The sequence below is a fragment of the Catharus ustulatus genome, chromosome 9 (genome assembly GCF_009819885.2).
Source record: "Catharus ustulatus isolate bCatUst1 chromosome 9, bCatUst1.pri.v2, whole genome shotgun sequence".
In the NCBI taxonomy this organism is placed as follows: domain Eukaryota; kingdom Metazoa; phylum Chordata; class Aves; order Passeriformes; family Turdidae; genus Catharus; species Catharus ustulatus.
This window is the reverse complement of record NC_046229.1, coordinates 992,522-1,015,385: the sequence shown is the minus strand read 5'-3', so window position 1 is coordinate 1,015,385 and position 22,864 is coordinate 992,522. Positions and strand designations below refer to the sequence as shown.

General features: G+C 49.8%; 1 protein-coding gene across 9 annotated transcripts in view; it reads right to left on the bottom strand.

Moving 5' to 3' along the window:
- The window catches only part of LRRC7 (leucine rich repeat containing 7), a 105,302-nt gene that overhangs the window by 1,066 nt on the left and 81,372 nt on the right, over nt 1–22,864 (bottom strand). For 2 of the 9 annotated variants that reach the window (XM_033067546.1, XM_033067549.1), the window contains 9 exons: nt 21,353–21,553; nt 15,882–15,993; nt 15,508–15,688; nt 13,002–14,682; nt 10,640–10,789; nt 7,166–7,285; nt 4,074–4,292; nt 2,838–2,930; nt 1,642–1,716 (listed from right to left, as the gene is read on the bottom strand). In XM_033067546.1, coding sequence (XP_032923437.1) covers nt 1,642–1,716; nt 2,838–2,930; nt 4,074–4,292; nt 7,166–7,285; nt 10,640–10,789; nt 13,002–14,682; nt 15,508–15,688; nt 15,882–15,993; nt 21,353–21,553 — 2,832 coding nt within the window. Of the gene's footprint in view, nt 1–1,637; nt 1,717–2,837; nt 2,931–4,073; nt 4,293–7,165; nt 7,286–10,639; nt 10,790–13,001; nt 14,683–15,507; nt 15,689–15,881; nt 15,994–17,526; nt 17,624–21,350; nt 21,554–22,864 lie in introns of those variants that run through there. The other 7 variants (XM_033067555.1, XM_033067548.1, XR_004418712.1 and 4 more) reach the window with 7 other exon arrangements.

Below are 22,864 nucleotides of genomic sequence, written 5' to 3'. Positions count from 1 at the left end.
GGGAAAAATTCCTCCAGCCAGACCCTGCCCTGCCCACCCTGAGCTGTTCCCTCTGCTCCTGTCCCTGTTCCCAGATCCCAAATCCCCCCGGTGTCCCCTCCTGGCAGGGACTTGTGCAGAGCCACAAATTCCCCCTGAGCCTCCTTTTCTCCAGGCTGAGCCCCCCCAGCTCCCTCAGGGATTCTCCAGCCCCTTCCCAGCTCCATTCCCTGCCCTGGACACCCTCCAGCCCCTCAGGTTCAGGTCTGGGGGTGCCCAGCAGTGACCACAGGGGACAATCCCTGCCCTGGCCACTGCCCACCAGCTCTGATCCAAACCAGGCACCCGTGGCCACCAGGGCAAGAAGTTTTTTGGGATAAGAGCTGGAAATCAATATGTAAGTGCCCTAAAGTCACAGCTGGAAATCAGGATGAAAATGTCCTAAACCCACAGCTGGAAATCAGTATGGAAGTGCCCTAAAGCCACAGCTGGAAATCAATATGAAAGTGCCCACAACCCACAGCTGGAAATCAATATCAAAGGCCCATAACCCACAGCTGGAAATCGATATGAAAGTGCCCTAAAGCCACAGCTGGAAATCAATATGGAAGTGCCCTAAACCACAGCTGGAAATGAATATGAAAGTGCCCTAAACCACAGCTGGAAATCAATATGGAAGTGCCCTAAACCACAGCTGGAAATCAATATGGAAGTGCCCTAAACCACAGCTGGAAATCAATATGAAAGTGCCCTAAACCCAGAGCTGGAAATCAATATGAAAGTACCCTAAAGCCACAGCTGGAAATCAATATGAAAGTCCCATAACCCACAGCTGGAAATCAATATGAAAGTGCCCTAAAGCCACAGCTGGAAATCTATATGAAAGTCCCCATAACCCACAGCTGGAAATCCATATGAAAGTGTCCATAACCCACAGCTGGAAATCAATATGAAAGTGCCCTAAACCACAGCTGGAGATCAGTATAAAAGTCCCCATAACCCACAGCTGGAAATCAATATGAGAGTGCCCTAAACCCACAGCTGGAAATCAATATCAAAGCCCCATAACCCACAGCTGGAAATCAATATGAAAGTGTCCATAACCCAGAGCTGGAAATCAATATGGAAGTGCCCTAAACCCACAGCTGGAAATCAATATCAAAGGCCCATAATCCACAGCTGGAAATCAATATGAAAGTGCCCATAACCCACGGCTGGAAGTCAATATGACAGTCCCATAACCCAGAGCTGGAAATCAATATGGAAGCGCCCTAAAGTCACAGCTGGAAATCAATATGGAAGTGCCCATAACCCAGAGCTGGAAATCAATATGAAAATGTCCTAAACCCACAGCTGGAAATCAATATGAAAGTGCCCTAAACCACAGCTGGAAATCAATATGGAAGTGTCTATAACCCACATCTGGAAATCAATATGTAAGTGCCCTAAACCACAGCTGGAAATCAAGATCAAAGCCCCATAACCCACAGCTGGAAATCAATATGAAAATGCTCTAAACCCAGAGCTGGAAATCAATATGAAAGCCCCATAACCCACAGCTGGAAATCAATATGAAAGCCCCATAACCCACATCTGGCATTTCAGTGCTGCTCAAACCCCACCCCTGTGTGCTGAGGCCCCAGGAGCCCCAGGCATCCCTACCTGCAGGATTTTGTCTCCGGGCTGGAGCAGGCTGGAGGCAGGGCCGTCAGGCTGAACCCTAGTAACAAAGATACCCTATAAGTCAGAAGTAACACAGGTTAGGATGCTTGCTCCAAGAACTACATCCCAAAAATCTCCCTACCTGGGGGCTCTGGCTACCCTGGAGGTTTGGGTTAGCACCAAAGTGTTTTATTCTGTTTGCTGTTTGGGGCTGGAGCAGCTTTTCAGCACTCAGCAATAATTGTGGGGCATTTTGAACTAAAATCCCACACAGCAAAGGAAGTCCAGTGTGAACAGGGCAGGAGTGACAGGTAATTAAAGTGGAGCAAGTGTTAATTATTGGAATGATGTGTATCATAATCTGCACAGCAATCTTTGCTTCCTCTAGGAAACACAGCTTTAATTTCCAAATTAATTTCCAAATTGATTTGCCAAACGTTCTCCATATTTATGGAAGCTCTCACTGAAACAGGAACCCGGTATTATCCAAGAACATCAGCTCCAGGAATGTGCCCAAGGCCTCATTTTCCAACAAACTCCATCCATTCCATGGCACCAAACACAAATCCATGGGTGCAAGAGTCCCCTTCCCAATCCTACAGCCCTGGGAGCTGGGACTCACCCCATGCTGGAGTTTTTGAGGCCTCCCTCTATTGCAAATCAATTTATTTTAGATGTGCAGTTCCCAAAATGAAACCTGAGTGTCCCTGCCCACCACCAGGTGTCAGTTTTAGCAGCTGCTGCCATGGGCTCTGGAAGGATCCAGGTATTTCCAGGCTGGTTTTATTTGGCACAGCAGCTGCAAACTCTGGAATTTCAGCCTCCAGGGATGATATTGTACTTCAGGGTTCCCTCTAATTCATTTAGTAAAAGTTTAATTGGGGTCTGAGGCGACTCTCAAATAATCAGAGAGACAATTCTCCAGAAAGCAGCTCCAAAAAATTCTCTTATCCAAGGAAAATGGCCTGACACTCATGGGATTGATTCCCTCATCTTCTTTAACTGGGAAAAAAAAAAAAAAGCAAACAACACTCTGCTAAAACAAACAAACAACAACAACAAAAAACCCAAAAACAAATCCAAGTATGGGGAAAAAAAATCTTTCAATTACACCACCAAGAGGCACAAACATCCCCTCATGTTCTCCACTGTGACCTCTAAAACAAGGAGCAGGGAGAGAGGAATTCCAAACTTACCTTGTCAGAAGGTTTGAATGGATTTCCTTGCCCACTTATTCCACCACTGATACTGAACCCAAGGCCAGGATTCTTCTCTATCCTCACACAAAACTAGGTAGGAAAAAGAGGAATGTCAGCAGATTTTTGCACTGATTTTAATGCTCTCCTTCCAAGCAGGAAGAAACTCTAAAAGATTTGTGAAAGAGAAGTTCAGCCTGGCCAAGCTCTTCACTTGAACATTGGGATAAACCCATCAGTGAGGCTTCATCTGGTGCAATTTTATTTTTCCCAGGAGGAGCCAGATGTGCAGCACCCCTGGGACCAAGGGATAAAATACTCTGGGATCTCTGGAGCAGTGCTGGGATCTGCACTGAGCTCCCACAGGAATCTGTGCTGAGCCTCCTCCTTCAGTCAGAGAGGCCTCAAAGAGCATTGGGGAATTGGATATAAAATAAAAATGAGCTCAGAGAGATTCCTGGCCGTGCCCTGAGCTGGGCTGAGCACATCCTCCCCCAGCAGGTTCTGAACATCAGGGATGTGGGACAGGAGCTGCTCCTGGGGCTCCACCACAGGAGGAAGGGTGAGGGATGGCTCTGCACCTCATGGTCCTCCAGTCCAGCCAGAGCTCTCCCAGTCCAACCAGAGCTCTCCCAAATTCAGCCAGAGCTCTCCCAGTCCAGCCAGAGCTCTCCCAAATTCAGCCAGAGCTCCTCCAGTCCAACCAGAGCTCTCCAGTCAAACCAGAGCTCCCCCAGTCCACCTTATGCTCTCCCAGTCCAACCAGAGCTCCCCCAGTCAAACCAGAGCTCCCCCAGTCAAACCAGAGCTCCCCCAGTCAAACCAGAGCTCTTCCAGTCCAGCCAGAGCTCTCCAATCAAGCCAGAACTCTCCAGTCCAGCCAGAGCTCCTCCAGTCCAGCCAGAGCACTCCCAGTCCACCTCATGCTCCTCCAGTCCAACTAGAGCTCTCCCAGTCCAACCAGAGCTCTTCCAATCTAGCCAAAGCTCCCAGAGTCCAACCACAGCTCTCCAGTCCAAACAGAGCCCTGCCAATCAAACCAGAGTTCTTCCAGTCCAACCAGAGCTCTTCCAAATCCAACCAGAGCTCTTCCAGTCAAACCAGAGCTCTCCCAGTCCAACCAGAGCTCTCCCAGTCCCATCTCCCCTGGGCTGCCCACTGCTCCCCGAGGTTCCCTGTCCCATTTGGCCACTGTGGCAATGTCGGTGTCCGAGCTGCGGTGTCCCCGTGCCTCACCTGCTCCTGGTAGGCGTCGGTGCTGCGCTGGCCCTTGGTCTGGATGAGGCAGCGCTGGGGCTGGGGGGCCCGGGAGCCCTGGGAGGCCGGGATCTGGATGGGCAGGGGGGGCTGGTACTGCTGGATGGTGACTTTGTTCATGCTGCCCTCGTACTGCTGCTCCCGGCTGCGGTGCTGCAGGCTCTGCGACCCCATCAGCGTCTGGATGTGGCTGCCTGCCTGTGGGCGAGCATCCCGTCAGGGACAGCATCCCTGCAGCCTCCAGAGCTGCTGCAGAGCCCCCCTGCCCCAGCACAGCCTCTGGAGCTGGGAAAAGCACCATCCTGACACTTCCCATCACAGCTCCTTGCAGATCAGACCCACACCTTCAGCCTCCCCTTCTCCTCCTCCTCCTCCCCCTGCTGTGCCTGGAGACATCTCTGGGAGCAATGGCTTTTGTTTCCCGTTCTCCAGCAATTCTCCTGCACTCAGGGATCTCTGGCTGCATTTCCAGGAATCCAGGGGCTGCTGCTTCAGCCTTGGAGAAAAGCTGGGAGCAGCAGGAGATCCTTGGGACCACTGCACTCAGCAGGTGCTAGCATGCACTCGTGACTCCCACCTGGTGTCACTCGCTCTGGGACTTCAGGGACAGGCAGGATGGATCTGACCATGAGCCCTGTGATTATCCTGGCTCATCCTGCAGCTCCTCCTCCACCACAGCTTGTCAGGATTCTCCATTCTCCAGCTCTGTGCCCAGAGCAGCCCAGCCCAGCAGCTCCTGACCCACGAGCAGAGCTGGGGCTGGGAGGGGCAGCCAGGAGCTCCAAGGACTGGAATTCAATATCCACCACCACAGAACCACCAGGAATGAGGCACCTTCCCAGGGAGCTCATCAGTGAAAAGCTGGGCCTGTGCAGGGCTGGGCTGGAGCTCAGTCATCCCAGCTTTTTATGACCTGAACATCACTGGGATGAAACTTTAGGATGAAACTCTCCAGAAAAAGGGCAGGAACACCCCAGCCATCCCAGCACTCTGTGCTTTTTATGTTCTGAACATCATTGGGATAAAACCTTGGGATTAAACTTTCCAGGACCAGGACAGGAGCAGTCCAGCCATCCCAGCACTTTGTGCTTTTTATGACCTGAACATCACTGGGATAAAACCTTGGGATGAGACTCTCCAGAAAAAGGGCATGAAGACCCCAGCCATCCCAGCACTTGTGTTTTTTATGTTCTGAACATCACTGGGATGAAATTTGGGATGAGACTCTGCAGGATCAGGGTAGGAGCAGCCCAGCAATCCCAGCACTCGTGCTTTTTATGTTCTGAACATCACTGGGATGAAACTTTAGGATGAAACTCTCCAGAAAAAGGGCATGAAGACCCCAGCCAACCCAGCACTTTGTACTTTTTATGTCCTGAACATCACTGGGATAAAACCTTGAAAACCTTGGGATGAGACTCTGCAGGATCAGGGTAGGAGCAGCCCAGCCATCCCAGCACTTGTGTTTTTTATGTCCTGAACATCACTGGGATAAAACCTTGGGATGAAACTCTCCAGGACCAGGACAGGAGCAGCCCTCCCAGCCCTCTGTGCCCACTGCCCACAGCAGAGGCAGAGCACACAAAGGGGCACCATGAAAACACCGCTCTCAACTCACAGCAATTCCTGCTTCATGCTTTGAAGCACCCCCAGCTGTTGGAACCCAGGTCACTGAGAATTTCAGACTTTCTGTGCTGCCAGGCACTGACCCCCAGGAGAATTCTGCACTTGACCTGAGGAGCTTCCAAAATTAAATTATAGATCTGGGATTGTGGGTGTGCAGCTTGAATAGAAGTGTGTAATATCACATGGTGGAAAACTTAGAGTTTAAAGTTTTAGAAGATAATAATATATTCTAAATATATTCTCATATTCTATATTCTATATAATATTAGAATATAATATTAGAATATCTATTCTATATTATAATATATATACATAGCAATATATATAAAAATCAAGATGGAGGTTTTAGGGCAGAGGTTTGTCCTTCTTCACCTTCCTCTTCATGGGTTTGGGTGATATTTTGTAATTGAACAGAAAATTCTGCATTGCAGGCAGGTGGTTGGTTATTGGGTTAAAAGTAAAAATAATTTAGGTGGCATTTCTTAACTGGCCAGTTTATCCTTAAAGGGCCTTGCAGAGAGAGATGGGCTCCATTTTTAGTTTGTTGGCTTGAAGTGCTGTAGAACTGATGGTTTGTAATAGAGATAAGAGCTAATAAACATCTGAGACTGAACAAGAAATACTGTCTTGAGCATTTAATCTTCTCTGAGAAGAAGAAAATGGAGCTTGACACCCAGGTGTTGCCCAAAGCTGTCCTGCTGCATCAGGGCTGGGCTGGAGCTGTGCCTGGGTCTTGGGTTGCAATACAGGATGTGCCCAAAAGTTTGTATTCTATCACCATGTGTAAAACCAGGTGGGGCAGTGATCCTGATCTCTGTGGATATCTCCTGTTAATGGGCAGCTGTTAAACCAGCTGGGGCAGTGTTCTTTATCTTCTCACAGCCCATCCTCCCTCCAGGAGATCTCTCCTGTTCATGGCCATTGGGTCCCAGTGCATGGCTGATAAAATTCCATCATCCCATGGGGAGATGCTCCAGCCAGGGGAGGAGCCAAGCATTTCCTACCCTGATAAAAACTGAGATTTGGAACATCAGAGCAGCCTTTCCCACTGGATTCCAGAGGAAAACCAGACCCTTCCACATCACCACTGGAGCTCCGGAGGGAAACTGCACCTTGTACAGGAGCACTGCTCCAGCTGAGCCACATCTGTCACTGCAGGAGGATGCAGCCACCATGGGATGGGACTGCTGCCAACACCCTGCCTGACGGGTGTCAGGCTGTACTCTGACTGTGTCAGGGTTTGGGGTTTGTTCTTTGTAGTGCTGTATTTCTATTTTAATTTCCCTAGTAAAGAACTGTTATTCCTATTCCCATATCTTCGCCTGAGAGCCCCTTGATTTCAAAACTATAATAATTTGGAGGGAGGGGGCTTAGATTTCCCATTTCAGTTTTCCTTCCTCAGCAGACAGCTGTCTGTCACACCAGGCCAGCCTGGCCCCCCTTACCTTCTTGGTGACGGTGTCGGGGGGCACGTCCCGCCTGCCCAGCGGGTACGGGGTCCAGGGGCTGCCCACGGCCACCTCGTCCTGCCCGTTGTCCAGGAGGCTGCTCTGCTGCGACGGGGTCTGTTCACAAAGGCAGGGCAGCCTTTAGAAACCAGCACAAACCCTCCATGCTCACGTCACAACAACCCAGCAACTGCACTGCGCTGCGGCACTGCACTGCTGCAATGCGCTGCTGCAATGCGCTGCTGCAATGCACTGCTGCACTGCGCTGCTGCAATGCACTGCTGCACCACCACGCCCTGCCTGCCCCACCCTGGGGCTCTCTGCAAGCAGGAGAGCTCCAGAGGTTTGGGTAGAAATAATGAGAATAATGAATGATGAGAGAGGAGAGAAAATTCATCCAACGGGGCTCGTTACTTTCGGAGAAACGAATTTTGGCGAAATTCCGATATTTAAACAGCCTGGGGGTAATTCTGGCGTTGGGGCTTTCTCACTGCTCATTCCAGCAGCAGGAACTTTTGTAGGAAGGGTTTTTTAGGAAGGATTTCCACCAAGAAATCTGTGTTTTCTGCAGCAAACATCCCCTGCTGGCAGTGCCGAGGTTGTGCTGGCTCCATGTGAACATCCTGGGTCGTGCCAGGGACAATTTTTGGTACAATATTAACCTGGAATTCAATGTTTGCCTCAACATGAATGGTTACAACACACAGGCAAAGTTTCCTCAATGTTCATAATTCACTTTCTGCTCCTGTTCCGTGTTTCTTCCCTGTCATTTTCCCCCTGGTTGTTTCGTTCCTGATTTCAGGATTTTTCCTGCCCCAACCTGAGTTTCCATTATGTGTCTCTCTATTTTCTTGACCATCACTGGGAATTTTGTAAACACCTTTTGGGTGTCAGACTTCCCAAAATTCCAGCATTGTCCTGCCACTGACAGCACCTGGTACAGTGTATTACTGATTAATGGGAATCTGCAAAGGAACAAAAAATATCTGTTCTTTCTCCTGCCATTCCAGGAATTTCTTCTCCAGCTTCAACTAAAAAAAATTTTGGATACACTTCTCTGGATGGATGAAGAATTAATCAAATTTGCTTTGAAATGTGAAAGCTGGTAATTTTTCTATTAAAAACTATTTTTTAAACAGAAGTTAAAAAGTAAATAGAAGGAAATTATGATTTAAATCACCTCTCTGAGGTGAAGTGAAGTGATAAAAGTCCAACCCTGATTATTTGAAAGGAAAGCAAACTTCCATTATAATTATTTCATTATTCAATAAATCTTCCAGTAAAACCATGGAATTTGTGATTTTCCTTCTATTAAAAACCACTAGGAAAAAAATTCCCCTGTTTAAAGCCCAGGATCTTCTTGCAGAGCTTTCTTTATCCCCAATAAAATGGAAAAATGAGCTGTTCCCTGCAGAGCTGTCCTGGGATCCATTTGTGGAGCCCTCTGGGTGCCCTCCCCAGCACATTCCAAAGGGAATCTCTGCTCCCTCCTCGCTGTTCTTCCCAAGGAAAGTGGGAATTCCCTTTCTGGGAATGGGTTGCACCAAACCATGAACTTTTAAAAACTTTTCACTGGGAGCCAGAAGTGGAAAGGATCCCTCTGGAGAGTGCTGAGGGATCTGCAGAGGGGACTTTACACTCCAGAGGGAAAAGGGAAAATGCAGAGAGTGCTCCCAGCTTCCTCCAGAAACAGGGAAATCCTGGGATTGCATTTGCTGCAGCAAAGGGAATTTTTTCCCTTGTAATATTGGGCATTTTCTGAGCTGGGCCAGGCTGCAACCCAGCTCCACTTCCATGAGATCTGGGGAACAGAGGGAAAGCAGCACTTCCCACGTTTTCTACAGGGAGTAGATCGATGTCATGAACATTTTCAAGTAATTAATTGTTAAAGTTGATTTCCTGACAGCCAGAGCTCACTCATTACTCTCTTGAATCCAGGCCACGGGAAGGAGGGAAGAGGAGAGGCAAGGATTAAACTGCTGTGGCCTGGATTCTTTAGGAAACACAAATTCTGTGGAAGGTGTGAAGCAATAAAATTAAACAACACTAAATATACACAGTCATTTTCCAACAGTCATTTCCCCCTGCAGTGATCTTTCCCAACAATCATTTCCCAAACAGTACAGCAAGAGAACAACCCCCCAGTGCAGTTCAGCATCACAGTTTCTATGGATATGGAGCAATGGAATGCTGGTGAAATAGAAAAGCAGAATAAATCCACATCAGACCACACCCCAAAATATATCACAGAGCAGATTCCTGAATTTCCCCAGACATCACCATTTAACATCCACATTCCCCTACAGCCTGAAATCCTGGAAGTGCCATAAAACACCTCACTCCTGACGTGTGGGGGGAACCAGCACCACTCTTTGGGGTTGACACCCAATGGATTTTTCCAGGGACTCGTGACAAGCAGACAAACGAGTTCTTGGGAAGCAAAGACAACACTGGGGTGTCCCTGCCCAGCACACACATCCAGGGGGATCCTCCCACCCCAAAACAGAGCAGCACAGACCGAGAGCAGGACAGGAGCCTGGGGAGACATGGCATGGAGGTGACAGTGGCAAAGGGCTGGCACTGCTCCCTGGGCGCTGCCATCCTGCCCTGCATTCCTGAATTCCAGCAGCAGGAGGAGCAGGGCTGAGCTCTGGGCCAGCTCCTGCTGCTCAGTCATCCTGCTCTCCTCAAATCCTTGGAGCTCTGAAGCTTTGGAAGGCTCCTTTGGGCATTGCTGGCCTGGCTGCTCCAGCCTGGGCGGGTGCCAGGGCCCAGCCTGGCCATTCCCAGCACAGATGATCCCGTTGGGATCTGGGCTCTGCTGCCCTTTAATTACTCACAGAGCTGATTTGTCCCCTCAGCTCCTGTGCCTCCCTGAGAAAGGTCTCAGCATCCCTCCCTGGCACTGGGAATCCTGCAGGAATGGCCCTCTCTGCCTTGTCCTGTGTGCCTGTCCCTTCAAACATTCCTTGGGAATACAGAGTTTGGTATGTCTGTGCTAGTCAATAATATATTGATAATAAATATATGATAAGTAAATAAATAAGGAAAATATTATCTTTTTTTTTAGGTGTTTCTCAAAGTTTAAAAATGGGTTTGGCTGTGGTTACATGACCAAAACCCATCAGGAATTACAGCACACCCAATTAACGCTCAAATATTAAAATCCCTGTCTCCTGCAGCCTGTTTAACATCCCCACACCCGTTTCTCCAGGATCAAACAGCCCCAAGAGCAAATCCCCCACTGAGCAAATGACAGCCCTGGCGTGTGTGAGGAGAGCAGGGGAGCAGGAATGACAGCCAGGGAGCTCCGGAATCCAGAAAGCAAGGCCAGCAAGGGGCAAAGCTGCGCCCCTGCCAGCCCTGCCTTGCGGACTGGGCACGGCAAAAGCACGAGGAAGAGGCAGAAGCTAAACCAGGAGGAAGCAAGGATCATTAATGAACCGGCAGTGCTGGCTAGCCCATACTTACTTTCGGTAGAGGTAGCTCTTGAAGCATTTGGTTTTCAAATTTAGATTTAGGCTGCAAGTTTAAAGTCATGCTTCGGCCGGCATGCATGGCTGAAACCCCTCCAGAGTGCAGCATGCCAAGGCTAACTGTGTGGTGTTTGTAAGCAGCGCTCTGAGTAGAGGAAACAACCACGGGACACATATGAACACACATGCTCAGAATTAAGTCTCACACATACATGGTTAAGTTCACAGAGTTTTAGTTTAAGCCAACAAACAGTACCGAGTATCAATAGCTCCTCCAGGCATGCACTGGTCACACAAAGCGAGTACATTGCTCCTCGTACAGAAATGGGCACCAGAGAGGACTTTCCACGCTGACAGCACATGGGGGGTGGTGGCATCTGCAGTTCACGTGGTACGAGTCTCGCTTTGGCCAAAAAACGGCCGAATTTGGGGTCGGCTGTGCAGCCACAGGTGTGCCTGGCATGGAGGAGCAACCCCTGGGGAAGTCCTGCACCCTCAACACCTGGCTGCCCGCGTGGGACACGGCTCCTGTGTCACCCAGGGGACAGGGACACAACTCCTGTGCTACCCAGGACACAGGGACACGGCTCCTGTGCCACCCAGGGGACAGGGATATGGCTCCTGTGACACCCAGGGGACAGGGACACGGCTCCTGTGTCACCCAGGGGACAGGGACACGGCTCCTGTGCCACCCAGGGACAGGGACATGGCTCCTGTGACACCCAGGGGACAGGGACATGGCTCCTGTGCCACCCAGGACACAGGGACACGGCTCCTGTGCCACCCAGGGGACAGGGACACGGCTCCTGTGCCCACCCAGGGGACAGGGACACGGCTCCTGTGACACCCAGGGGACAGAGACACAGCTCCTGTGCCACCCAGGGGACAGGGACACGGCTCCTGTGTCACCCAGGGGACAGGGACACGGCTCCTGTGCCACCCAGGGACAGGGACATGGCTCCTGTGCCACCCAGGGGACAGGGATATGGCTCCTGTGACACCCAGGGGACAGGGACACGGCTCCTGTGCCACCCAGGGGACAGAGACATGGCTCCTGTGCCCACCCAGGGGACAGGGACACGGCTCCTGTGCCACCCAGGGACAGGGACACTGCTCCTGTGCCCACCTGAGGGACAGGGACACGGCTCCTGTGCCACCCAGGACACAGGGACACGGCTCCTGTGACACCCAGGGGACAGGGGCTGCTCCCACCCCCCCAGCCCAGCTCCTTGGAGCTCTGCACCCAGCAGGAACTGCCTGGCAGGGATCAGGGACCAGTGCCAGCTTTCCAGGGTTAAAACTCCCTTTGTACACGTTGTAAACTGAGTGTAAAGACATTCCTTAAACCATCTGGCAAGGGCTGTTGGCACCAGAAAGGGCACTGGTTTCCCTGGTAGGAGGCAGCTTCCAGTGGGTTTACACAGCACAAGGAGAAGAGCTGAGGGAGGAAAACAGCCTTGGAGTCCCTTTTTAAAGTTTCCCCACTTGATCTTTAAGGATAATTTGATATCATCACATCCGAGCAACTGGAAGGTAAGGAGAATATTAACACCAAACTCAGGAGGCTCTAGCATAAAGCAGTATATGGACACATTTGGCAATGACTTCTTATGCATTTCACCACAGGAATTTGTCACAACCACTTCAGATCACGGAGGAAATCGGACTCATGGATTAGGTCATTAAATAGGCAATGACTGAATCATGCACTAAAGCACCCTTTGGATAGAAGGCAGACCAGCATAACTTCCTACAGCTAAAAGGAGTAATGACCACATTCCCATCAGAACAGAGGATACCCAGGGATATTTCTCAGTTATAGACACTTTTAAACCCCCTGCGCTGACAGTGACACCAGAGCTAAAATACATTTTATTGCTTGTTCTCTTTTTCCTTTATTCCCTTTTACTGCCAAGACACGGCCAGCACCTCTTGGTCATTACTGACCTGGTGGCTCCAGCAGCAATTCCACGAGCAGGGAGAACCTCAGGGTTCTTCCCAATTTTGGGCAGAGCTGCAGGAGCCACCAGTGAGAGGCACTGGGGCAGAGCCTCTGGATTTACCCAGGTTTCAGAATCACCACCCCAGTGACTGCCCCAGGGAATGTCGCCAGTGTGAAGCCTCTGGATCCAGCCAGGAGCCGGAGCCACCACGCTGGTGACCATCCCAAGGGGCATCGCCAGTGAGGAGCCTCTGGATTCGCTGGGATCCCTCGCTCCAGCGGGATCGGTCCCTCTGACACCACGGCAGGAATTTCATCCCTGGGAATTCTGGTGGTCACCACTGCACGTGCAAATCGTTTGACAGAGCGAAACACACAACTAAAGGCATTAATTGCAGAGAAATGCCAAACATACCCTGTCTAACCTTCTAGCTTCTATATGTCTAAGTAGCTGTTGTCTCCAGTCAGCGGGCATTTTAGCACAGCTCTCATTTCCCTTCCCAGGGGGAGGCCTCGGCTTTATATCACTGCTATCGGAAGGCTTGTCGCCATAGTTACCCAAGTTATAGTCTGACGGAATCTTTTCCAGCAGAGCTGCCATGGTGGGCCTCGCTGAGACCGGCCGCGTTTGGGCCGTGCCGTAGCTCTCTGTGCTGTAGCTTCGTGCCGACAGGGGCCTCCTTTGCGTGAGGTTTTTAACTGGGAAGCTCCCAGTCTGGGCTTTCACTTCCTGGTAGGAAGGGTGCTCGTCTTCGTAGCGCCCGTTGCGCTTGAGGAACTGGGCCTCGGGCACGGCCATGCTGCCCTGGCGCTCCGGGGCGCCGCGGAACGGGGCCCGGCCGTACCTGTCCGCCGGGGGCAGCTCCTGGGGCTCGCCCACCCTGCGGAACACGGACATCTCCGCCGAGCTGACCAGCGAGTCCGCCCTGCGCAGGAAGCCAGGCCGCGTGGCCGGGCCGGGGAACGGGGCGGCCGCCGGCTCCTCGCTGACCGAGGGCTGCGAGAAGGAGAACATGGGCTCCACGGGCGCGTAGCCGCGGTAGCCCCGCGGGCTCACCAGCTCCTGGGGCAGGCTCTTGGCCGGCTGGGGCAGGTACTCGGCGTTGAGCTGGAAGGGCGGCAGGAGCCGCTTGTCGGCCGGGAGCTCCACGGCGCCCTGGGGGTTGAAGCTTTGGTCGAACTGATAAACTTTCTTGGTGACCGACGACGCCTTGTGCTGCGGCTGCACCTTGACGCTGCCGTAGGTCAGCAGCTCGTCGTCCAGCATGGGCACGGACTGGCTGCGGGACATGCTGAGCACGCCGTGCTCCGGGCCCAGCAGCTTGTCCACCCTCTCGTGGGGGCCCACGGTGTCGTTCCCGGATGCATAGTTTTCCAGGGGGATGTTGTACACCTTGTACGCACCGATGTCGATCTCGTCGATGCTCTGCGACTTCTTAAACTTGTTCGTTTTTAAATCCCTCATCATCGGGGAGAGCCGCTCCGTGCTCTTGCTGATGGAGATGACGTTTTTGGAAGGGTCGGGGCGACAGTGCATGTGGGAAAAGACGTTTGTGAGGCTCCTGTTAGCGGTGGAGTCGTGATATTCCCACGGAATTCCTGGAGTGAAAGTGCTCGTCATTTCGGGAGACTCCTTGGCGTGATCTTTCCGCTCGGGCAAAGGGCTGGTGTTGGGGGTGCTTTCCAGTTTGGAAGGAAAAGCTGTCCTGTCTTCAAAAGGACTGGGGGTTCTGGTCCAATTTTGCCAAGGGTTGGGAGGAGGCACTTCAGAGTCGTGTGTGTTTCTGAGCGCGGGCTGCTCCAGCTCCAGGGGGATCCCCACGATCCTGTCCTGCCGGATCAGCGGCCGGCGCCCGTGCGCGGAGGAGCTCCTGGATTTGGTGCTCAGCAGGGGGTTGGTGCTGGCGTTCTCTGCCGCGCTCTCCTCGGCCACGAACCCCGTGTTGTCGTAGTGGGAGCTGTCGTTCCAGCTGTCGGCGAAGGCCTCGCTCAGCGGGCGCCGCTCCGGGCGCGCCGGGACGTTCCCGGCCGGAGCCGCTTCCCGCTGGCTCAGCAATGGCTTGGTCTCCAAGGGCTGTGGGAACGACTGGGCCAGCCTGTAAGGACAAGAGAAGGGAACAAGATAAAATGTCCTCTGTCCCAGCACGCCAGCGCTCATCGTCCTTGGGAAGCGGTTCGGCCTTCTCCCGTCTACGCTCTGGGATCGCACTGGGACACTGCAGGGGTTCTCAGCGCTCCATATTCCCACTTGGAATGGCCCCACAAGGATCAGTGAATCCAACCTGCCCCCTCGGTGTTTTTAACACCCACTGAGCTACTCTCAAGCTGTTGGATGCTGTGCCACTGGCACGGGAATGGTGGCAGCAGGTTTCTGCCCTGGAGCACAGACTCCAGCACGACACACACGGAGAAGCTAAGAAGTCACTCAAAGGCCTGGCTGGCTCCATGCTGTGCTCCCAGAAATCCTGCTGGACAGATTTTCCTGCTGTAAAAATAATGGATGAGTGCAGCAGAAGGTTCCCCCCACTTTTTAACCAGAGACACCAGCGGCAGTTTTTGCCCGTTCTCATCCACCATTAACAGGGCAGAGCTGTGCATGGAACGATGAGAGGGCATTTAGGGCAGGCACAGACAGGACAGGCTGGTCCTGGAATGTTTCCAGGGCAGGTTAAGGCTTTCCAAGAACCTTTTGGGAGGTCCAGGGCAGAGGGATCTGGGACAGCTATAATGGGGCACTGGAGGTGGCACAGAGCTGAACCACCAGCTGTGGGATCGTGGAACATGAAGGACAGCCAGCTCTGCACGGCCAACATGAGATAAAAACATGGATTTTTTTTAACCCAAACACCCTAACAGGGTGGCTCTGAGGGCCCAGACAGGATGACAGGGAAGCAGAAGCTGTGTCAGGAAAGATGTCACACCTGTTCCCCCACAAAGAGTTATTCACTGCTTCTTTAGCCGTGGTCTGCAGGGAGCCCATTTTTACGTGCGCGTTGGAGGACCCTGAGGAAGCCTGGGAAGGGGAATAGTCTGAGTAAGTGCCTGAGGAAACGCTGTTATTCAGACAATGGATCTTATCTGCTTCAGACTCATCTGTCGACTCTGAAACAAAACACAGCAAACGCTTTCAGGGGGCGGCACTGGGGAACCAAACACCAGAAAAACACATTTTAAAGTCAAAGCTGTTACTGGCTTGGGTTGGGTTGATGCGTGCACAAATGTCCCTGGTTTACAAGCAGAGGTGGAACGCCCCCATGTCATGATTCCATCTCAAAGGCTGCGAACCCATCAGTACCTTTCTTGTCTTTACCCAGCAGGACGAGTTTGGGGGGGTACAGCGGCGTCTCGGGCATGGAAGGACGGAGCTCCCCTATCCTCATCTCACTGCCAGGATGTCCAAAGGCATCCTGAGGGACACAACAAGGCAGAGTGAGCACAGGGAGCAGGAACACTTCACGCTGCAGCACACAAACCGCTCACAGCCCTCTCCTGGCGATCATTCCAACGCCCCAAACCCGCCAGACGGGCAGTGCAGGAAGTTCTGATTTGTCAGCACAAAGCTCTCATTAATCCTACACAAATCCTCCTCGAAATTAGGGTGATGTGCTCGTTCTGGAAATGTGGACAAACCAGATGGAACTCGCAAGATACGTTCAGGGCCGTGTAAACATTTTTGATGAAGTCAAAATGCTGCCAGTAGGAAGAAATAAACAGGAACTGAGTGTAAACAATTGGTATTTCAGGAGGGAGGACTCCTCGCTCAGTTATTTCTGGTGAGTCCTTCCAGAGATTCAGCTGTCCCTGGAGCTGTACTTAATTAAAATGGCTTTGTCCCTAAGGAGTTTGTGGCTAAATTAAAATGATTTGGACTTAATAAACTTCTTCCTGAGAGTTCAGCACAGCTGACCTTCACACAGGACGTGGGCTGAAAATAACCCCGGTTAAACTGGGGGAGGAAAGTGAGACTCATTCTTAGAAAGAGAAAATTTAAATTAGGACATTTAGGCCCCTAGGGTGGTTAGGAGGGAATGAAGGCACCAGTGGGGATTTTGGGGCTGTCTGATCCCTGCAGAAAGCTCAGAGATGAGGAGGATGAGTGTCTGGGGAGGCAGGGGTGGGTGGCACGGGGGGTCTCTGTACCCTGGCAGGTTTTAAAGGCTCTCCAGTGAGAGGGAAGGCAATAATCAGAGAAACAATTTAATCTGGAGTACCCAAACCAAATCCACATTGCTGGAACGTGTGATGCTACAATGACTTAAAATTTTCCTGTTTTTACTTACAAGGAGGAAACTTTCAAAGGTTTACTGCCCTTAACGACTTTCTGTGGTAACAGAGATTCGCAGAAGCATTTGCCATGTGATTTATCCTTGGAGAATTTAATTCTGTTCACACCAGAGCTGTTTCAAACCCTTTGCATCTGATGTTCTCCTGAAGGCAGGACCTTCCCAGAAGAGGCATCCTCAGTTTAATCAGTTTAATCAGTTTAACTCCTCAGGGCTCAGAGCCAAGGCAGTTCCATGGTGGTTCCCACATGGAGTGACCCCTTCCCCATGCAGAGGATTTCCCTGGTGCTCCACAGGTGCCCAGTGACCCCACAGCCCTCTCCAGTGTGGTGGGACAAACTGGTGGGACAAACTGGTGAACAAGCTGGTGGGACAAACTGGTGGGACAAACTGGTGGGACAAACTGGTGGGACAAGCTGGTGGGACAAGCTGGTGGGACAAACTGGTGAAAAAGCTGGTGGGACAAACTGGTGGGACAAGCTGGTGGGACAAACTGGTGGGACAAGCTGGTGGGACAAACTGGTGAAAAAGCTGGTGGGACAAACTGGTGGGACAAGCTGGTGGGACAAACTGGTGGGACAAACTGGTGCAGCCCCATTGCTGTGGGCAGGGCACAGGGTGAAGTTCTCCACCTGAGCAGCCCAGGTCTGGCTGTACCTCTGAGCTTTGGGCTTTGTCCTCCCTGCCTGGGCCTTCCAGAGGGGATTTCAGGCTGTTCTCAGGGTCAGGCAGGGGCTTCCTGGGGGATTCTTTGGTTTCTTTATCTTGCATCTGGAATCCCAATATTGTGCCATGAAATTTCCAGGAGTTTTAAGCTTTAAGTTCCTCCCTTGCTGGAGGAGAGGGAGACCCAGCAGTTCCATTTTGGACAAGATGGTGAACTTCAGGTGCACAAAGTTCTCTTTTTATAGTATTTTCCTTTTCTTTTCATCCCCCAGCCCAGCTATTAAAAAAAAACCCAATGCACTTTCAAAAGAACTACTCTGGCATTTGTAAATCTGCCATGAATAGTGAAATACGCTGTAAAAACCTCAAATCATGTTCCATTTAATTCCACTCTCTCTAAGAGAACCTTTTTCTTACAAGCTGAACAAGAAAAAGGTCACCAACAGGAAGAAAATTGCAAGGAGAAAGGGAAGAGATAAATGCAATTGTGTTGAGTTGGTGCCTGGAGATTATTCCTCAGGATTTATCCCTCATGATTAGCTGGGGAAGGATGCAGGAAGAGGGCAGAGGTGAGGAGAAAATACCTGCTACAAACCATTAAAACCACTGGCAAGAGAAAAATCACCAAATATTCAGGCTGAGAACACAAGAACATTGCATTATAACCAAGAGGGACAGAATGTTTGGAATGACCACACTCCAGGGCTCAGGGAAGGGATGAGGCAGAGGAATTGTGGAAAAGCAGCACAACTCCCTAAATAATCCTCTGTGGCCAAAACTTCCATCTTTCCAAAAGAGTTAGAATGATGAAGAGGTTTGTTTTAATGGGTGATTCATCAGGACATTGTTTGCTTGTTGTGAGAGGAGGTGAAGGATGGGTTTTACAGTGGATTTGACACTCAGCTCCTCATTCAGCTCCTCATTCCAGATGCTCCTTTCATTATTTAGAAACAGTTTCTGAAGAGACACGTGAGCATTAATTGCAGGGAAAGCCAGAAGAGATCAGAAACCAGTTTATCTGAGGCTGAAAAGTGAGCACTGCACCTGAAATTCAATTACCTGGGATCACAAACTGCCTCCAGCCCTGACATCACAACACACCTGCAACTTCAAAGTGCACTTTAACTCCAGCTTCAGCTCGTCTGCTAATTATCTGCAGAGCAAACGGAGCTTAATTATGTTTTATTTAATGGGTTACAACTGAAATCAGGCCAATATTGTTCACAGACCCATTCACACTTTGCCTGCACTTCCCCTGTGTTTTATCCTGGTGCAGGAAGCCAAGGAGAGGGAAATGGATCTGCACCACCCTGATGGGAGCCAAAAATCCCTCCTGCAGTCTGCAAGGATGAGAACATCCCTTTCCTCTTCTTCAGCTGCTGGAAGAGTTGTGTGGAGCCTTGGGAAATTAAAATCTCAAAAAGTTCCCCCATCTCCAGCACTACAGGAGATGAAATTTTGCTTTTTCTGGGGGGGAATGAGGAGGAAACTGCAGTGCCATTGTTTGGTGGGATTCCTGGTGCTGTAAGGGCATGGCATAGTGTTGGCTTTTTGCAAATATTAGGATAAATGCCATATATAATGTTAAAATAGCTTTTCTGTAGGAATATAAGCTTTTTTTCTTTTCTTCTCATAACAAAAGTTAGACAAAAGTTTTTTTGAAAAGTAGTATGCTTAAACTACCCACTTAATTACAATAACAGCTTGTGAATGTGTGATAAGAACCCTACAAGTGACACAACAATTATCAACACTCACCAGCCACACAAGGCTGGGACCACCACCCAAATTAAAATAATTTAAAAAAAAAAAAAATTGAAAGCACAAGCCAAAAAACACACATGCTCTAAAAAAAGCAGACCAAGGAGTGGTCATGCTGAACAATTCCCAAACAAAGTTTGATTATGCATGAAAAACCATGAATATGCAACAGGTTGATGGATTGTAAAATGTATTTAAGAGAGTGTTCCCTGCAGGCCACAGCCACAAAACACCTGAAACCTCTGCCAGGCCACAGGGATCAAATTCCAGATGGAAACACGAAGGGATAATTAAAACCCACAGGGATAATTGAAACTCACAGGGATAATTAAAACCCACAGAAAGCTGTTGAGAATATTGAAGTTCAAACGATAGATAATACAAAATAAATTCTGTGTGTTCAGCAACAAGAGCAGAATGTCAGGACTCGTGGCCTGAGTCACCAGCTGGTTCAAGGACCAGATTTACACACTGAGAATTTAATGGACAAAAAGGGAACAATGGTGGAATTGGAGATTTCAGATTTAGATGAAAACATGAGCGATTTAACTATTCTAGCTGAAATTAAATATTTAACTTCGATATTTTAGTCCTTCTGAAGCCACTTTGAAGAGAAAGCTTTGGGGGGGGATTTTTTAAGGAATGAAAATGTTTAACTGCAATTAAAACACAGCACTGAGAGAGCAGCCACAGCTGGATGTGCAATATTTGTGCCAAAACCATGGAAAATGAAGGGAGAACAATTCCTGCACACAGGACTGGCCACAGCCAGGGAGATTTCAAGGACAAGAAGTTCATCACAATGTTCAGATAAAGGAGTGAAAAAAAAAGGAAAATATTTTTCTTCATTTATTTCTTTTCAGCATTAAATTCCTGCAGACTTCTCCAAGATTTTAAACTCCCAAAGGGATTTCCCTCATTCCTCAATGGTCTGGTGGGGTAGAGAGACCAAGCCCAGCAGGACTGCAGGATTTAGGAATTCTCCTTTTGGGGGTTAATTTAGGGTGGGATTTGTCCATTCCAGGGAGGAGCTCTCCTGCTGCCTTCATTAACTCATTAAGGGTTAATTGGATTCCTGCTCCCAACAGCAATGCCAGGGGCAGGACAGCAGGGCAGGACAGAGCCCAGTGGTTTTTAACAGATTAAATGGGATGGAAATGGAGCCTGGGTCCATCCTCCTGTCCCCAACCTCACAGGGATAAACCCACAGCAAAATTCCCATCTAGGGAGATTTCAACCCAAAAATTCAGCAGCATTGGGAAAAAAAAAAACCAGCAACTCAGTCTCAACCTAAACCTGAATGCACCCCAATATAAAACCTGATGGGTGAGATGAGGGTCTGAGCTTCCCAGCCCTAAACATCCTTTGGGGGTTCAAAACCACAAAAAACGAGCCTGGAATTTTGGAGAGCAGTGAGAATCCTTTGCAGTACCTCTGTAGGAGGGATGGTGGGCAGGAGGGTCAGGACAGAGATCTCTAAAGCCAGGTCTGGAACTTGTGTTTATTGCAAAGGGCCCTGCCTGGGGCTGCAGCCACAGCTCGGAGCAGGGCAGGGAGAAAACAAAGAGAAATAAAGGAAGGGGTAGGAGGGTGGTGAGAGGAAAAACTGAGTAAGAACTAAGAGCTAAGAGCAAGAACTAAGAGCTCAGAGAGTGAGGTTCCCGTTCCAATACAAGATTTTTTTTTCTGTGTGAATATTCTAATTTCCACTCACCAATCTAACACAAGACACAAATCCTACAGCATTTACACACAGCCTATAAGAATCATTACAATGCCATGCTGTGTTACACTTTAAACCCTAAAAACTTCTCTTCTGCCAAGCCAGCAGGGTCTTCTCTGCCCCTTGGGCTGTCTGCAAGCAGAGGGAATTGTTCACTCCAGAGGGAATAACTTTCATCCACCCATTCTATTGTTTTATTTTATTCAGTAACTAAGGTTTGGTATCTCAGAGATGGCTTTCATTCCAATCTCACTTATAGTTCCCATATTCCCAAAATCTTTTGCCAGGCCATCCTATTTACAAGGTTTTCCTGATCCATCCTTGGCAGCATACCTCCACTGAGATCTCCTTGGGGGTCAGGGGCCACTTGTGCTCGTACTTGTCCTTGCCCGTGGGGTCGCTGTTGGCGGCCGGGGCCGAGTTCTCGGGGCGCACGCCCAGGCTGGGTTTGCTCACCAGGTTCTGCACAGATTTCACCATGTTCTTCAGATCCTCGGGGTAGGGAGTGGGGTAACGCTTGAGGTTGATCTCAACCTGAGCAGCCAGAAAGGGATGGGTTAAAATTATGGGGTAATTGATAAAACATTCGTGTCAGTCGTAAAAGTATTGGATAAACCAAAATACAAAGGTGTGAAGTGAAGCATGGAGGAGAAAATGTGGCTAAATCATCCTGTTTTAAATCTTATGTTATGTTATATGTTATGTTATGTTATGTTATGTATGTTATGTTATGTTATCCCCTGTTATGTTTCTAAATAATTTGTATCTGCTACCAGTTTGTAAAATCACACTTTCCAACAGTCCCATAGATTTTGCAAACTCAGATTCCTGCCTTTGTTCTAGCAATGCTGCCTCTCCACAAAAACCAGAACTTCCCAAATTCTGCCGGTTTTATCTGCCCAGACCAGATGGTATCTGTGGGACTGACTCCCAGGGACTTTACAGATGTTTATTCACCACCACTGCTTGCCTGGCAAAATTATGACAGCAAAAACCCAAAAATTATTGATTACAACAAGAAACCATGCTGTAGGGAGAAGCTGCAAACCAAGGCTGGAGGAGCCTGGAGTGGGCAGTGACCCCTCACATTGTATAAAATAAAACAATTTAATTGTGCTGAATATTGAGAGTTTATGTTTCTCCTTTATAACAATTAGGAGTGGAAGCAGAAATGCAGAATGGAAACAGAATAATCCTGGTTGTGGTACGGGGCTGAGAGCGCTTTCCTCATGGTTTGGGTGATCTGTTTGGGGGAATTTGGAGCTCAGGACTGGAATTTGCTCATCCCCTCTTTGTCAGCACCAAATGTAATCCCAGTGACACAAAAGGGACGGGAATTTATCCCTGCAAGCCCATCTCACCCTGGCAGGGCGTGGGTAGCTCTGCACTTCTGCTGACACATTCCATCAGGCTTTCCCCAGCAATCCTGCTGTAAATGCTGAATTCATTCAGCCACGCTCCGTGCACCCAATTAATCTGAATTATGGATGGCAGCTGAGAGCAGGATCTGATCCTCTGGGAGCCATTTGCTCCTGGAGATGGATAATGCTCACACACAGCCGGGTGTCTGTGACACTTGTGGCACAGGGAAACAGACCCAGAGCTCTCCAGAGAACCCCCAAAACCTGGCTGAGCTTTCCCTGACTGCCAGACCCACAGATTTCCTGGAAAAACCCCACACCTGAACTTCCCAAGTTTCCCAGAAACTTCAAATTCCTGCTGGTGATGAAGGATCTGGAATTTACCACCCAGCAGCTTTTACCTCGTGGTGTAAGGTGAGCTGAGTTTAACAGCTCCCTGCCAGAGCTGCTGGATTTAAATTCCCAACGAGTAGGAAAAATGTAA